This window comes from Phascolarctos cinereus, unplaced genomic scaffold (assembly GCF_003287225.1).
Source record: "Phascolarctos cinereus isolate Bilbo 61053 unplaced genomic scaffold, phaCin_HiC Scaffold_4;HRSCAF=312, whole genome shotgun sequence".
Classification (NCBI taxonomy): domain Eukaryota; kingdom Metazoa; phylum Chordata; class Mammalia; order Diprotodontia; family Phascolarctidae; genus Phascolarctos; species Phascolarctos cinereus.
The window spans coordinates 693,627,233-693,644,652 of NW_027555847.1; the positions used below are offsets into that span (position 1 = coordinate 693,627,233).

General features: G+C 48.7%; 1 protein-coding gene across 1 annotated transcript in view; it reads right to left on the reverse strand.

Moving 5' to 3' along the window:
• Nucleotides 1–15,039, reverse strand: part of TMEM132B (transmembrane protein 132B) — a 654,144-nt gene extending 639,105 nt beyond the window's left edge. The window contains exon 1 of the mRNA XM_021004363.2: nucleotides 14,343–15,039. Coding sequence (XP_020860022.1) covers nucleotides 14,343–14,418 — 76 coding nt within the window. The 5' untranslated portion in view covers nucleotides 14,419–15,039. The remainder of the gene's footprint in view (nucleotides 1–14,342) is intronic.
• Between the last annotated feature and the right edge of the window lie 2,381 nt (nucleotides 15,040–17,420).

Below are 17,420 nucleotides of genomic sequence, written 5' to 3' on the forward strand. Positions count from 1 at the left end.
TTTTTATCTCTACTTTTGTAGAAAAAAGAAAAGATCTAGAGGGGCCAGTGGACCCCAGTCCTGTGGAGAGATTCAAATCCTGGCTCTGCCACTTCTATCCGTGTGACCTTAGACCAGTCGCTTTACCTCACTGACCTTCTGTTTCCTCTACGAGATGAGGACAGCCTCTAGCTGGCCTCTGAGGCTCTCGTGAGCCCTAGACTGAGATGCTAAGGTGGTGATCCAGTCCTACCTAAGGTCCCTTCCAGCTCTCTGATCCTAGACTTCAATCAAACAATATTTATAAAGTGACTCACTGTACTAATCACTGGGAATACAAAAAGAGGCAAAAGAAAACCTTGTCTTCAAGCAGCTCACAATCTAAAATGAGAAACGCAAACAGATCTATACAAAGCAAGCTACGTGCAGGATAAATAGGAAACACTTAACAGAGGGAAGGTCCTAGAATTCAGAGAGGTTGCAGAAGACTTCCTGGAGGAGGCGGGATCTTAGCTGAACTTAAAAGAAGCCAGGGAGGTCAGTAATCAGAGCAGAGGAGGGACAGCATTCCGAGCATGAGGGACAGTCAGAGAAAATGCCCAGAGCCGAGAGATGGAGGTTCTTGTTTGTGACACAGCCAGGAGGTCAGTGTCACTGGGTAGAAGAGTATGTGTTGGGGAGTAAGGTGTGAGGAGACTGAAAAGGGAGGACAAGCAGGGTATGAAGGGCTTTGAATGCCATGCCAAAGACTTTGTGTTTGACCATGGAAGTCATAGGGAGCCACTGGAGTGCGCTGAGTGGGGAAGTTTCACGGCCAGACCTGAACTTTAGGAAGATCACTTTGACAGTGGAGTGGAGGATGGTTTAGGCTGAAGAGGCCCGGGGTCCATCAGTAGGTACTGCAATGGCTAGGCATGAGGTGATGAGGGTCTGCGCCAGCGGGGTGGCAGTGCCAGGGGACAGAAGGGCACATATTCAGGAGACATTGTCAAAGTGGAATTGGTAGACCTTGGCATCGGCTTGGATCTGGGAGGTGAGAGACAGTGAGGGGTACAGGAGGATTCCTGGGCTGTGAGCCTGAAGGACCAGGAAGGCGGTGATGCTCCCAGTAATAGGGAGGGCTTAGGGGAGGGGAAATGAGCAAGCACAGCCCACTCCAGAAAGGCCCTCCCACCCTCCTCTCAGGTGACCCTTCCACACAGCCTGGAAAAATGGACGGAGCTGAAGGGCCACCGTCGATGTTGAAAATAACACGGTCAGGACTTTGGGACGGGATGCTCAAACTCCGCTCCCGAGCCCCAACCCCACCCACCCACCCCCCCAAAAATATCTCAAGTAGAGCAGATCATTTGCTTAGGAAATGAAACGAAGCAGAGCAAGAGAACTCAAACCCTCCGTTCTGCTCATCCAGGACCCAGCCTTCTCGACAGCAGCAGCAGCCACCAGAGGCAGCCAAAAAGCCGGCCAAGGTGGCAGATGAGGGAGCAACGATGCTCCCCGTGCCAGAAAGCGACATTCCAGAACTTGGCAGCTGGGGCCCAGGGCTGCCAAACACCCCCCCAAGGCTCTGAGACACGGCCGCCCCGGGAGCCGAGAGGAAAGCTTGAGCGACAGACGGATGATGTCTCAGTCTGCACCTCACTGGCGGGGCGGCTGGACTGGCTCTCCGGGGGACACGTGCAACACACTGCTTACAAATAATAAAGAGAAAAGAAAGCAGAGAATAAAATCATATAAAGAGAGGGAAGGAAACAATCCAAACTTTGCTCCTCTAGCCAACGCGGAGGGCAGAACCCTACCCCAATCCTCACTTTCCATGCTAACAGTGATGATGATATTAATAATGGCTTAATAATAAATAAAGATTTAATAGTAAAGAAATTAATATTTTAAATAACATTTATAAATCTCTTACTACATGCCAGGCACTGTGCTAAGCGCTTCACAAGTATTATCTCAGATCCTCACAACAGCCCTGCAGGGTAGGGGCTATTATTATCCCCATTTTACAGTTGAGGAAACTGAGGAAGTTGGAGGTTAAGTGACTTGTCCAAGATTACACAGCTAGTAAATATCAAAGGCCAAATTTGAACTCGGGTCTTCCTGACTATAAGCTCAACATTCTAATGAATGAATGAATATAAAAATATTGATTCTATTTTGAAGATGGAGGCAAGAATAAACGATAGAATGCAAAAAAGACAATTATTTTTCAAAATGCATAGAACAAAGAGAAATATAGAAGGGGACACAAACATATACTGCAATTTTGCAACATTGTTTTATATATACAGCACATATTTTTTGTTGAAGTTCAGTCACATCTGACTCTCCGTGACCCTGTGGGGTTTTCTTGGCAAAGATACTGGAGTGGTTTGCCATTTCCTTCTCCAGCTCATTTTACAGATGAGGAAACTGAGGCAAATGGTAAAGTGACCTGCCCAAGATCAAAAAGCTAGTAAGTATCTAAGGCCAGATTTGAACTCACAAAGAGGAGTCTCCCTGTCTCCAGGCCTGGCATTCTACCTACTGCACCACCTAGCTGCCCTTTTTTTAACATATACATATGATATATGCATATATATGTTAAGATACATATATATGAAGCAATACCTAACAGACATTCACTGCTCCTTATCCAACTCTCCTTTTGGTTCTGGTTGCTCTATTGAAATATTCATGGGTTTAATGAGTAAGTTCACAATTTTTAAAATCTTTTTATAAAGAAAGAAAAAAGCATGTAATAAGTATTGGGGATATAGCCCCTGCCTTCAAGGAACTTACATTCTAAAGGAGAAGACAACACATCGGAGAGAGGTGTCTAGGGAAGGCAATTTTTGTGTAGGGATGGAAGGTGAGTGGAGCCACAGAGCCATCCCTTGTCCTGCCTTTTCCATTAGAAATGGCACTGTACGTTTCATTACTGTGTCCAAGGCAAGAGGTGGGAAGAGGAGCGTAGACGGAGGGCAAGATCTCTGGATCCTTGATGGATAACTGGATAGAATGGGAAGCATCCTCTGGGTGGGCTAAATAAGATGGCCTAAGTGAGTTGGCACTCACACATTGGCCAATCAGGGCAGCTCAGCCCCAGGGCTGAGTTCCAAAGCTGAATAGATTACCTGGACACTACTGGAGAGGGCTCTCAAAACACTAAGACTTGGAATCGCTGAGTTTGGAGTCAGAGGACCCAAGTTCAAATGCTGATTCTACCAACTGCTACCCAAAGAACCTTGGGCAAGTGGCTTACTTTGAGCCTCATCTCCCTCCCCACTAACGTGCAACAGCTGAAGCAGCTTACCTCTAAGGTTCCTTCAAGCTCAGTCACAATCCTATCAATAATCCTGTCCTCTCTTTTATGCTCCCCACATCCTATCTTGCATCAAAATTCTATAAAACACAAACATACTACAATGCTACAGACAAATGAGTAAATCTCTGTGGCACTCTAAAGCGCTTTCCTGAAAAACAACTCAAGGAGACAGGTTTTGTAGGTATTATCTCCACCATTGTTGGCAAGAATTATTATTATTGTTTGTTACTACTAGTACTACTACTACTACTACTACTATTATTATTATTATTATTATTATTATTATTATTATTATTATTATTATTAATCTTGGAGAAGTTAACTGACTCACGCAGGATCACCCAAAAGTGTCTCAAAGAAAAAAATCAACCCAAGGCATGCATGCGCACACACACACACACACATACACACACACACAGAGTCCAATATTCTTTTCACTACTCTAGAGTATCACCTCTTTACAGGTTTTATCTCTCCTAATAGGCAGGCAGATGGCACAATGTAGTCAGGAAGATCTAGTTCAAATCCAGCCTCACACATGTACTGGTTGTGTGATCTTGGGCAAGTGACTTAACCTCTGTTTACCTCAGTTTCCTCAACTGTAAAATGGGGAAAATGACAGCCCCCACCTTGCAGGGTTGTTGTGAGGATCAAGTGAGATCATATTTGTGAAGCACTTAGCACAGTGCCTGGCATACAGGTGATATGTAAATGTTTATTCTTTCCTTCCCTTTCAGGGCTGAAAGGCATCAGACATACGCATCTCAGTAAAACGGGAGCTCCTCGAGGACTAAGCCCATCAATACTGAACTGAAATAGACCTTAGAGTTCACGTATCTCACCCTGTCATTTTACAGTTGAGGAAAATGAGTCAGAGAGGTTAAGCCAATTGCCAAATATCACACAAGTCATAAATACCAGAGTCCAGATTTGAATCCAGGTCCACTGACTCCAAAGGCAACATTCTTCTCACTATACCACACTGCCCCCCTTTCTATCTCTGTATCCTCGGTGTCTGACACAGTACTTTGTTCATAACAATAATAATAACAACTAACATTTATGTGCCAGGAACATTTGTTCCTCACAATAACCTTGGGAAGAAGGTTCTAGTATTATCCCCATTTTACAGATGAGGAAACTGAGGCAAACAGCAGGTAAGTGACTTGCCCAAAGTTACACAGCTATTAAGTGTCTGAGGCTGGATTTGAACTCAGGTCTTCCGACTCCAGGCCCAGTACTCTATCCACTGTGCCCTCTATCTGCTTCATAATAACTGATGTTTTCATAGCGCTTTAAGGTTCATAAAGTCATTTATTGTTAATAATAGTAAGAATTGGAGCAGCTAGGGGGAGCAGTGGATAGAGCTCTGGCCTTGGAGTCAAGAGGACCTGAGTTCAAATCTGGCCTCAGACACTTGACATTTATTAGCTGTGTGACCCTGGGTAAGTCACTTAATCCCGACTGCCACACACACACACACACACACACACACACACACACAAAATAGTAAGAATGATAACAATAGTAAGCATTTATATAGCCCAGTAAGGTTTGCAAACACTTCACAAATATTAACTCATTTGTTCCTCACAACAATCCTGGGAGTCAAGTGCTATTATTATCCCCTTTTACAGATACTGAAACTGAGACCAAGAGAGGTTAAATGACTTGCTTGGAATCACACAGCTAGTAAATACTTGATTCTGGATTTGAACTCAGGACCTCCTACATTCCTACCATTTTCTTCCATGTCCAGCATTCTATACACTGCATCATGTGGCTGCCTCAACAATGATGGCTAATACTTGTATGGTACTTTAAGGTTCACAAAGCCCAGTATATACATTTACCTCATTTTATCCCTGCAACAACCCTGAAGGGTAGGTGCTATTATTATCTCCATTTTACAGATAAGGAAACTGAGGCAAATCAAGCTATTTGCCCACATGGCCAGTAAGTGCTTGGGGCAGGATCTGAACCCAGACCTTATTGATTGCACATTCACCACTGTCCATCAGGCCTTGCTTTTCTCCAGCCTCTCTAAATTGCCTAACAAAAATTCCTTTCTCTCCTTGTTGTGGGAGTCTGGGATTCTTGACTAAAAACACTTGAGTCAATCCACAGAAGTGAATGGTGCTCAAACCTGCCCACCTCCACCATGAAATAGGTCTGGATCCTGTCCGACCCTTTTTACAAACTGCATGTGACAGGAGCAATGAATTTGGCAGGAGAGGACCCGAGTTCAAATCTTACGCCGGATGCTTACTACCTATGTGACCTTAGATAAGTCTTTTCCTTTCTCTGGGCTTAGGTTCCTCATCTATAAAATGAGGGAATTGGACCAAATGGTCCCTTCCAGCTTGAAACCTACAATCCTGTGGTTGGCAGAAGTAAGTTGAACATTTACAAAAATGACTCAGTGGTTCCCACCAGCCCAGTGAGAAGGTCTGGAAATGAAGGCCCTCACTCAGCAGAGGCTGCCTGCTGGGGAAGGCCTTCTCCCCTGAGCAGTCTCAGGCTCTGGGCCAGTCAGCTCCCAAGCTTCAAACACCATGGTAATGAGGCCAAGGTCAGAGCCTCGATCCCCAGGGGAGGTGGCCAGTCTTCTTCCAACTCCAGAACGACCCTCTCTGCCACCAGAGAAGAGCTCCAAACTGCAGCAGCCCACACCGCGGAAGCCGAAGCCTCCCCTTCTGCCAAAACCTGCCAAGATCCTCAGGTCTCAACGTCCTCATTTCTGCTGAAGACATCTAATCATCCAGGCTTGAAACCATCCCATCCTCTTGAGTCCTTCCCTCTGACAGCCAGCCTCGCCCCCCTTCCCCCATATCCAATCTGTTTCCAAGCCCTGCTATTTCTACCGTACCCCTGAAACCTCTCTCCCATCTGTTTCCTCCTCAACACACACACCCACTTCCTGCTACCCACCAGCGTGATGACATGGAAGAAGCACTGAACTAATAGTCTCAGGATCGGAGTTCAAATCTCAGCTCTCCCACATTCTACCTGGGTGACCTTGGGCAAGTGACTTAACCTCGGTTTCCTCAACTGGAAAATGAGAGAATCAGACTAGATCAGGGGTTCTTAACCTTTGTTGTATCACGGGTCCCTCGAACAGTCGGTTTGATGAAGCCTATGGACCTCTTCTCGGAATCATATTTTTAAATGCATACTACATGCAAAACTACATAAGAATACTATGCACAAATAGAAAAGATACATGCAAATATCAAACTACATACAAATATTACATACAAATGAAACTACATATAAAAAAGATTGCAAAGAAAAACCAGCTGAAATATAAACTATCTTTAAAAGAAAAACCATTCCCAAATGGTAGGTTAAGAATCCCTGGACTAGATGGTCTCTGTGGATTCATGTAAGAACTCCCTTGCAGCTCTAAGCCTATGATCTGAAAGGAGGAATCTTAGACAGTTTCCTGAGCCTCAGAGAAGTTGAGCCCCTTCCACGGTCACATAGCTAAGATTTGAACCCAGTACTAACTAGGTCTCTTCCACGTAAAGATCCACAATGTTTGATCCCTAGTCCTAACCCTTATTCCCTCTCATTTGGACTATTGTAATAGCTTCCCAACTGGTCTCCCTATCTGCAGCAACACAACCTCTACTGCTTCTTTTTTTTTTTTGGTGAGGCAATCAGGGTTAAGTGACTTGCCCAGGGTCACACAGCTACTAAGTGTCAAGTGTCTGAGGCCAGATTTGAACTCAGGTCCTCCTGACTCCAAGGCCAGAGCTCTATCCGGTGTGCCAACTTGCTGGCCCAAAAAGCTTTTTTTTTTAAAAGGCAATCGGGGTTAAGTGACTTGCCCAGGGTCACATAGCTAATAAGTGTCTGAATCCAGATTTGAACTCGTGAAGATGAGTCTTCCTGATTCCAAGCCCAGCACTCTATCCACTGTAGCACCTAGCTGCCCAACCTCTACCATTTATTAAGCACCTACAAGAGCTGGAGATACAAAAACCCCAAAGAAACATCAGTTCCTGCCCTCAAGGAGCTTACATTTCCATGGGAAGATACAGGGTGGGGTGTGTATACATCTAAGTAAATACAGAGTAATGGGAAGGAGTGGGGTTTGTTGTTATTGTTGTGAGGTTTGGTTTTGTTTGATTTTGGTGGTTGGTCCCCTCGGACCCTTTGTGACCCCATTTGGGGTTTTCTTGGCAGAGATACTGGAGTGGTTTACCATTGCCTTCTCCAGCTCATTTTACAGATGAGGAAACCGAGGCAAACAGGGTGAAGTGACTTGCCCAAGGTCACCCAGGATTTGAACTCATACAAATTAGTCTTCCTGACTCCAGGTCCAGAGCTCTATCCACTGCGCCACCTAGCTGCCCTTCATGAAATACAGTAAGTGCTTGGTGAATGTTTTTTAATTCACTCATTGTCAACTGAAGGTAGAGATTACAGTATTTTTCACCCCTCTATCCCCAGTGCCCAGATGTATGTTATATATTAGGGATGGGGAGGGAGAGGGGAAGGAAGTCGAAGCCTGTGAATTCACTTCCAGTGTGAAAATTTCCTTCACCACTGCAGACTGACAGCTTAGAGTATCCTGTGCACAAACAGCCAGTATGCATCAGAACCAAAACATTAAAACATGGAAATAAAAGCAGTTACATGTAAGGAGGCAGAGCATTCCAGAATGGGAGAGCCAGTGCAAAGGAGATAGCAGCATGTTCAAGAAATAGCCAGCTAGCCAGAGTGGTTGGATGGTAGAGGGTGTGGAGAGGAATCAAATGTAAGGAGACTGGAGGAGTAGAAAGGAGGCAGGAGGGGTGGGGTTTTAACAACATTTGATCCTGGAGGTGACAGGAAGCCACTGGAGTTTACTAAGGCGGGGTGGGGGAGTGGGGGGCGGGAGACATGGTTAGACCAGGGCATTGGGGAATCACTTTGGTAATTGAATGGAAGAAGATGGACTGAAGCAGGGAGGGACTTGAGGCAGGCAGACTAACCAGCAGGCTATTGCAATAATCCAACAGTCATATGATAAGGGTCTGGACCGGAGAGGTGGCAGTGTCAGGACAGAGAAGGGAATGCATATGAGAAATGTTGGGAAGGTGAGAACAACGCAGCATGGCAAAGGATCGACGATGTGGGATGAGTGAAGAGCGGTGAATATGACCAACTGGGAAGACGGAGGTGCCCTCAACAGTAACAAGGGACTTTGGTTGGGGGAGAGTTTAGGGGAAAGATAATAAGTTCTGTTTTGTACATGTTGAATTTAATGTGCCTATGGGGCATCCAGTGTAAGATGTCCAAGAAGTAGCTGGTGATGTGTGGCTAGAGCTCGGAAGAGAGGTTAGGGCTGGATATATAGGTAATGGAATTATCTACATAGAGAAGATATTTAAACTTATAGGAGCTGATGAGATCACCAAATGACAGACCACAGAAAAAAAGAGAGAGAGCAAAGAGAACCCAGGAAAGACTCAAGGGGGACACCCATGGCCAATGGCCATGACCTGGATAAAGAACTACTTGTGGTCAGATATGTAGAAGGAATACCAGGAGAGAGTGGGGTCAAGAAAGCCTACAAAGGAAAGTGTATGGAAGAGGAGAGGGTGACAAGGAGGATGATTCCCAAGAATATATCATTAGATTTGGTAAGAGACCATTGGTAATTTTGGAGAGGACACTTTCAGTTGAAAGACGAATTTGGAAGCCAGACATCTGGAGGGTGGTGCTGGTGGTAGTGATAGCAGTAGTAGTAGCAGTAGTAGTAGTAAGTAGTAGTCGTCATCGTCATCGTCATAGTAGTCATACTAGTCATAGAAGTAGGAGGAGGAGGAGTAGAACTACTAGCAGTAGTAGTAGTAGTAGAATAGTAGCAGTAGTAGTAGTAGAAGTAGTAGTAATACTAGTAATAGTAGAACTAGTAGCAGTAGTACTAGTAGAATAGTAGCAGCAGTAGTAGAAGTAGTAGTAATACTAGTAATAGTAGAACTAGTAGTAGTAGTAGTAGTAGTAGTTGCTGTTGTTGTTGCTGAGTCATTTCCAAGTCTTCATGACTCCATTTGAGCTCTTCTTGGCAGAGATACTGGAGTGGTTGGCCATTCCCTTCTCCAGCTCATTTCACAGATGAAGAAACTGAGGTAAACAGGGTTAAATGTGACTTGCCCAGGAGCACATAGCTAGTAAGCGTCTGAGGACCGATTTGAACTCAGAAAGATCCAGGCCTGGCGTTCTACCCACTGCTCCACCTCGTCTCTCCCCCAAAAACCTATGATTTATTTTGTATCTAGTTTGATGTGGACCTGTTGACTCTCTTGATAGAATGTAAGTCTTTTGAGAGCAGGGGAGGTTTCATTTTTGTCTTTGTATCTCTAGACAGTGTCTGTCATGTAGCCGGTGATTCATAAATGCTTGTGGAATGATTGGCAGGCTCCTCTAGGGCAGGGTCTATTTTGTGGCTGTTGTTGTCCTTGTTAAACCCCCTGAGTTTTGCATGCAACAAACATTTCACATTTGTTGGACTGAATTGAAACCAGATTGTTGGAATGTCACAGAGGGGCCTCATCCTTCTGTACAACAGATAGGGCACAGGCACTACCGTCTGAGGAGCCTGGGTTCCAATCCTACCTTGAGACTTAATCGCTGAGTGGCCTTGGCCTGGGTTTCAGTTTCTTCTGTAAAATGAGGATCTTGTACTAAGTAAGTGATCCTGTGTACTGACAGCCCAGCCAGCTCTACACCTCCCTCCCCTGTTCAATAAGGACAGACGTGTATTGAGTGCTTGCTGTGTGCACAGCACTGCACTTCTTTCTGTGGATATTTAAATAAGAAAAAGGCCCTGTCTTCACAAAGCAGACAGTCTAGTGATCAATACACTATTTATCAAAGTATGGGACAGTAGAAAAAGCATTGGCTCTGGGGTCACAAGTTGTTCAGTCATGTCCTACTTTTCGTGACTTTGTTTGGGGTTTTCTTGGCAAAGATACTAGAGCAATTTGCCATTTCCTTCTCCAGCTTATTTTACAGATGAGGAAACTGAGGCAAACAGGGTGAAGTGACTTGCCCTTTGATTCAATTTCCTCACCTGTAAAAAATAATAAACAACAATAAATTTTAAGGGTTTAAACTAACCAGACTAAATGGTCCCTACAAGCTCTAGAGCTCTGATTCTATGATTCTTATTAAGGTGCCAGTTGAACTAGATAGCCACTGGGGTCCTTTCCAGCCCTGAGATTCTGTGATTCGACATAGGAGGCCCTCACTGGCACAGGGACCACCTTCCTGGCCATGTTGCCAAGGGGGAGTGGTTTTCTTTCCCCTGGAATCATGGCATCTTATACCTCCCCTGCTACCCTCAAAGCATCTCAGCACATAAAGAACTTGGCTCCCTGGGGTCCCAAGCTTGGCAGTGGGAAGGGAAGTGATTTACCCTGGAAACCTCCCTGTCCCACCACTAAATCACTGGGAGTGTATGGGCCTCCATCATTTGCATGCCCCCCAATTCTAGTCCCTCCTATTTCCAATCAACGCCATCCATCCAGGCTGCCTGCTTAGCTCTCAAATGAAAATGAGTCCAAGGACTTCATTCTTCTCCACTCTCACCCACCCCCTCAAAAATGAAAAGGTGGGGAGAAGGAGAACAACTGAATCAGCTGTACAAAAGACGGCCTCACCAGGCTAGGCTGAGGGAAGTCCTTCTCTCTTCCCCTAAGTGCCTCCCTCCCTGAGCTCCAGGCTGGAGCATAGGACACACAGCCCCTCTGTCAATTGGGCACCACCCACTCTGGATTTAATAGAGACTCGGTATACTAGGCTAAAGAAGGGGGCCCAGGCTGGGTCCATTTGCAGCAACAAGGACCTTGGCAGGGGGGCTGCTCGTTCGTGAGAGCCTCCGCACCCCCGGTGGTGGGCACAAAAGTGGCTGGCAGAGCTCAAGTTAAAGACCCCAACTGGCTTTGCACTGGCTATTGGGGGGGGGGAAGTGAGGCTCCCTTCATTTGCCTGAGACACTCTCGAGGCTGAAGGCAGCACACCCACCCTACTCTTGCCATGGCAGCTACCCACGCAGGAGAGATTACAAAGCGGGAGACAACGGGTGCAATGAGCCGGGAGCGGGAGGCATTCCCCTGCCACCGGCCTCGCTCAGCTCAGCCCCACCGAAGGCTGTTTCCAGGATGCCCAGACAGCAAGCCACTGGGCTAAACGAGAACTTGGAACTGAAAACTGAAAGCTTTTCACGGAAGCCCCTCGAGTGTTGCCTGTAGACCCACAGAGCTTGTGGGGAATCAAAACCCAGACCTGCTTGGTTTCCCTATCTGCTAGCTACAGAATGACTGTAAGAGCTTCTCCTCGGCTGAGCTAAATATAGGAGGTACCAAACTGTGTGCTGATCAGGTCCCTGGTAGGGATTGGTGCAAGGCTGGCAGGCATTGCCAAGGCAGAGAACACCAAGGTTGGCTGTCTGGGGCTCCACCACAGAAGGCAGTCATGATGCTGAGAGGCTCAGCTGCGAGGGAGGGAGGGGGAGGGAGGGGGAGGGAGGGGGAGGGAGGGGGAGGGAGGCTTCTCAGGAAAGTGGCCAGATCTACAAGCACCGGATTTTAGCTGAGGTTCTTCCACTTCCAAGCACCCTCCCCACACCACCCCCACCCCATCCCCTCAAAAAAAGCCCATCACTAAAACTTTGGCCAAGCATCACTAAGAACAGTCTCTTCCTCCTTTGGGGAGGGAGGGAAGGGAGAACCATCCTAATTTCTCAAGAAGCTCTTGGCACTAAGACTTCCTCTCTTCCACACATAAGCCTCAAGAACATCTGAACCCGATGGAAAAGACTAAAAACAGAGGAAATCGAGATGCTTGAGTCAGAGCAACTGTACTGTAAACTGTACTGTTTCAGGGACAGGTCCTTCACTCCAGGTAAAAAGGAAGCAGCAACCTTAACACCAGAGTCCACCTCTGTTCTGCACACTCTGGGGATGTAGGCATGCGGGGGGGGGGGGGGGGCAGTGGCGAAATAAAGAAATATGTGCCCAAAGCCAAATAGATATCTCTACTGCTTATTAGCAAAGCAGATGGGAGAATCATCCCTGTTAAGCTGTGGTTCCTCAGTGAGCTAGTCTGAGCTATAGATGAATGCTGATAAACATCTGTGAGAGAAGATTCTCTCCTAGTTGGAGGAGGGAAAAAAAAAATCTCCATCACTTAAGGGCAGCAACAGAGGAAAAAAGATTTACTTTTTCCATGCAGATATATCACGTCACATCAAAATAAAGATTTTCATCCCAGCCTCCCAAGCAATCACACCAAATTCAGCAGAAAAGTTGGATGTATTGGTTTTTTCTATTTGCTTTCTACATGTTTGGGGGATTTTTTTTCCTTATCCATAAATGAGGTGAGGATTTCTAAGAGACCAAATGCCTATTATCTTCTCCCAGGTGATGACAAAGGTGTCCCTGGAGAAAGGGAAAGAATCAAGCTCTGAAAATTCACATGGATCCCCAAAAAGAAGCCTCCCCAAACCATCTGTGCCTTACCGGTTTCTTTCTTATGAAAGTGGGAGGGTGAGGGAGGGTGTAGGAGGAATGGGGGGGGGAGGAAATATGATGGCATTTTGGGATAAGCTGTCTCAAAATTCAACCTGCTAAATAACTCCCCAAAGGTGGGTATACTCTAAAAAGAAGGGGGGGAAATCAGTCCCCAACGCAGAGGTGGAGGGGGAAAAAAAAGTCTAATCTGCCTTCACCCAGAGCTGGCAACTGTTCAGATTTGTTCCTGGCCCCCAGCAAAGCCAGCTCTCTAAGTGACTAAGGGAATTTTCCCATTAGGACTATTATCGTCATTAAAAGCAGAGATAGAATCATCCTTTGCCTTCTATCTTCCCTGTGGGTTTCGGTCTCTTTCTGGGGATGGGGGTTTTGATTTACAGACTAAAATCACCTCTATTTCAAGCCAGGAGCAATGTAGGTCAGAAGCTACCTTGCGAATATAAATGGGGATGGGGGACAGAAGGGAGTCATGTTTGAGAATTCTAATAAAACAGGGTAAGGGAGAGCATTTAGGGACTGTTTTGCACACAGTTCAATGGGCAGCCCCTCTGAGTTGTGGGGGTGTGAAGATCCAAACAGACACACAGGTGGGGATAAGGTGAGGTCAGGGCAGGAGGGAACCAAGAACCTGTATGCCTTTTGCCTCAGGCCTTAATCCCTTGTTTCTCCTTTCTCACCCCCAGCCCAAATCTCCAGGGAAAGTCAAGGGGAGTGAGCCCAGTGGCAGCGCCAGCACAGAGAGATAAGGAGAGACGCTGCTGCCACCCACTGCTCAAAACATCCATCCATCTATTCATCCATCCATCCTTGCCCTGGGCTCCTCCTGTTGCCTCCTGGGCCGATGGCTTTCTCTGAGGGAGCCTATGACCTGCTTGGCCAGAAACCCTCGTGGGGGAGGGGGGCTCCAAAGCGGGAGGGAGGCAGGAGAAACCAGAAAAGAAGAAAGAGAAAGGTCTCCCAGACCTCCCCTTTCCTCATACCCTACGCCCACCCCCTTTTCTCACTAATGATATTGGAGGAGATGGAGGCAGACCACGGGAGTGGAGGCCGTTGGGTTGTGGGGATGCTGACCCAAGTTCATCCCCAGCCTCTGCACTCCAGGCACACGGCGACTCTGGAGCTGCCTTGCCATACTCCCCCTCCACCGCACCAAATAAAGGAGGTTCGCAGCTGCTAGGGGAGAAGGGCCGAATTTGCTTTCTCCCCAAAATGAGGGGGCCAGCTCCCTTTGGATAAGAACGAACATTCGCCCAGGGAAGGAGAGGGGAACGCAACGGGACCTAAATGAGGTCTCCCAGGGCCGGAGCTGGGGTTGGAGTGTGAATAAGGGGAGACACGGGATGGGGAGATGGGGTATTCCAGCTTCTCCACGGGATGGAACTTTGTGCGCCACGCGGGGCGCGGGGCAGACACTCCCCGAACAAACACACGCGCGCGCGCCTGTACCCACATACCCACAAGCACATACTGCCAACTCCACCACCCCCTCTCCTGCCCACAAGCGCCCAGCCATGGGCCACCTTTACCTGGGCACCAGAGCGCGGCGAGTGCCAGGAGGAGCCGGAGCAGGTTCGGAAGCGCCAGCAGGGCCGGGGGAGGCATGGTCCTCGGAGCCCGGGGCTGCCCGGGGGCGGCCAAGGCGGCAGGTCAGTGGCCGGATGGACCCCCGGCCGACGCGGTGACGACTGGGGCAGCCTCGAAGCGGAGGACGTTCATCTCATCGAGCATCACTGGGGGTGCGAGGTGGGGAAAGCAGCACGGGCTGAGGAGGAGGCAGGGGCTCCGGATGCCCCCGCCGCGCGCCCCTCGCCGGTGGCCGCGGCGGCTCGCCCAGGCGCGGTGACCGTCCCCAGGCAGTTAGCGAGCCCCAGTGGGCATGGCTGCGCGCTCCCTCGGCGGCGGCGGCTCCTCCCCAGACGCAGCAGCAGCGAGGGGGGCGAGGGGGGCAAGGGTGGCGAGGGTGGCGGCGGCGGCGGCGGTGGCAGCTCCGGCTTGGGCTCGGGCTCCGGCTCTGGCTCGGAGCTCTGCGCTCAGCGCCCCGCGCCCCCGGCTCCTCCCTGGCACTTCGGAGTTGGTGCGCGGCGGCCAGAGCCCAAGTGGAGCCCGCCCGCCGGCGTCCCTGCGCCCGTCCCACGCCGTCCCATCCCGGCCTGATTGCGCCGAGCTCCGCACAGCCACAACCACAGCCACCGCCACCGCCGCCGCCGCCGTTCTGGCGTCCGAAGCAGCCAGCCAGCCACCCTGAGCGGCAGTGGGGAGGGGGGGAAGGGAGGGAAGAAAAGAGACGGGAGGAGGGAGAAGGGAGGGGGAGGGGGAGAGGGGAGGGGCCCCGGCGAAGAGAGGAGGAGCCGGACCGAGTTCAGCCCAGCCTAGCCCGGCTCCGCGGGGGGGCGGAGCTCCAGGAGCCATCCCGAGGGCCGCCCCGGCGTCCCTCTCTCATTCCGTAGTTTGCCCCCGGGGTCAGAGCGGGAGCGGAGGCTGGAAGTCCCCGAGGGGTAGCTGGGATATGTGAACAGCCAGCCCCCTGCGCCCCAGAGTAGTGCCAAGAGCAGCTCTCCTCCCCCCCATCCCCGCTGTCCCTGCTCTGAATCTGGAAATCCGGGATCCAGTGGCCCAAAAGGCCTCAGTTTAAGGCTAGAGACCCCCTCCACTTGGGCTTGGCGCAGGACATAGCAAAGGTATACTCTGCCGTCCCCAGCCCCCCTCGCCCAATAGAGCTCCCAGAAAAGAGAATGAGGAGCACAGGACGCTTCGCTCTGCCCATGGGCCGACGGCTCTTAAAGGTATCCAGATGCCGGTTCAACTTGGGCTCTGGGAGGCTGCTCTTGACCAGGTTGCAAAATAGAGGAGGGCTGGCTTAGGCCGGTCAGATTACCGACCACACAAACCTCTCCTGTGCTTCGAAAACCCATTCTTGCCTGGGGACGGAACTCTTAGACAAGACTAGTGGTTTTTATTGGTAAGGGCCATCAGCCCCAAACTACAAGAACATGCCCTGAGCTTGCCTTCCTCCACCCTTTAAAGAATCAACTTTGGGCCAGTTTAGCCAATTTTTACCAATATTCCTGATTTCTCCCTTCCCCATCTTGAAAGCATTGTCAGGCACAGAAAAGCCAATCCAGGTCTGGAGCAAAGGGGACAGCAAAGGGATGGAGTCGATAGATCCAGATAGAGTCAATTTAGGCATCCTTCCCTGCAGGACCCGAGTAGCCAGGTGTACATAGATAGCCCTGTCTTGACTCCCCACTGACTTTAGGTAGGGCAGGCCGCGATGATGTGGGGAAAGTCCAGGACTACCAGGCAGAATAACCTGTGTTTAGTCCAAGTTCCAGCGCTGAAACTAACCTACCTGCTTGACCTTGGACAAATCACTTCCCTTCTCAGGGATTCCATTCTGCCCTCTGTAAAATGAGAAATCTGAGGTGTTTCCTTCTAGTTATGACTTTGCTTTTATTTTAACGTCCCTTTCAGCCCACAGTCCTATCCTTTCCTCTCCCTGCATCTCAGTTTCCCTTTTTGTACAGTAAGTACAATGTGCTAGACTGGAGTCCAGAAGACTTGAGTTTGAATGCTGCTGCAAACACAATGGCCACGTCTCTCAGCCTCACTTCCCCAGCTATAAAATTAGGTCATTGAGCTTTGGTTGTTGCTCAGTCCTTTCAGCCATGTCCAACTCTTCATGACCCCATTTGGGGTTTTCTTGGAAAAGATAATGGAGTGCTTCACCATTTCCTTCTCCATCTCACTTTCCAGATGAGGAAACTGAGGCAAACACAGTTAAGTGACTTGCCCAGGGTCACACAGCCAGTAAGTGTCTGATGCCAGATTTGATATTTTCTTGGCAAAGATCCTGAAGCAGTTTGCAGTTTCCTTCTCCAGCTCATTTTACAGATGAGGAAACTGTGGCAAACAGGGTTAAATGACTTGCACAGGGTCATAAAGCTTGTAAGCATCTGAGGCCAGATTTGAACTCAGAAAGGAGTTTTCCTGGGCTAAGTGGTCTCTAAATTCTATTCCAGCTCTAGTTGGGTCTATCAGGCTAAGGTGATCTCATCCTTTTCAGCTCTGCCATCCTAAATCACTTAATTGTGTCTCAGTTTCCTCATCTGAAAAATAGGTGTGATAATCTTTGACACACCCTGCTGCACAAGGCTGTTGTGACAGGCCAGAAAGCGCTCCTTTGAAACCATGAAGGCTCACACCCAAAAGGCCTCCATTATTACAGGATCTCTCTCCCTTCATCAGCTAAGTTCTATCCTAAAGAACACTCTCTCACCTCCTCCCAGCTGGGGGCTGAGGCTGAGAGGAAACCAGAAGGGGGACCCACGCACCTGGTTCATTAGTCCAGACAGAAGCTCATTAGCTGGAACAGACACATAAAAAGAGGCAGTTCCCAGATCCTTTTTTCCCCATATACATAGTAATAATAAAAACCAAGGAGAGCAGTGCCTGAGCCACAGGTAGCTTTGTTCGGAGGCCCTTAATTATGAGAAATGTGGGGATTGTCCAGGCTGCAGCTCGCTGCTAATGAGGTTCTCCTCTCAGCCCAGCCCGGCCTCATGCAAAACACCTTCTTTTTTTTGTCTCTGATGAAAATTGGCCCC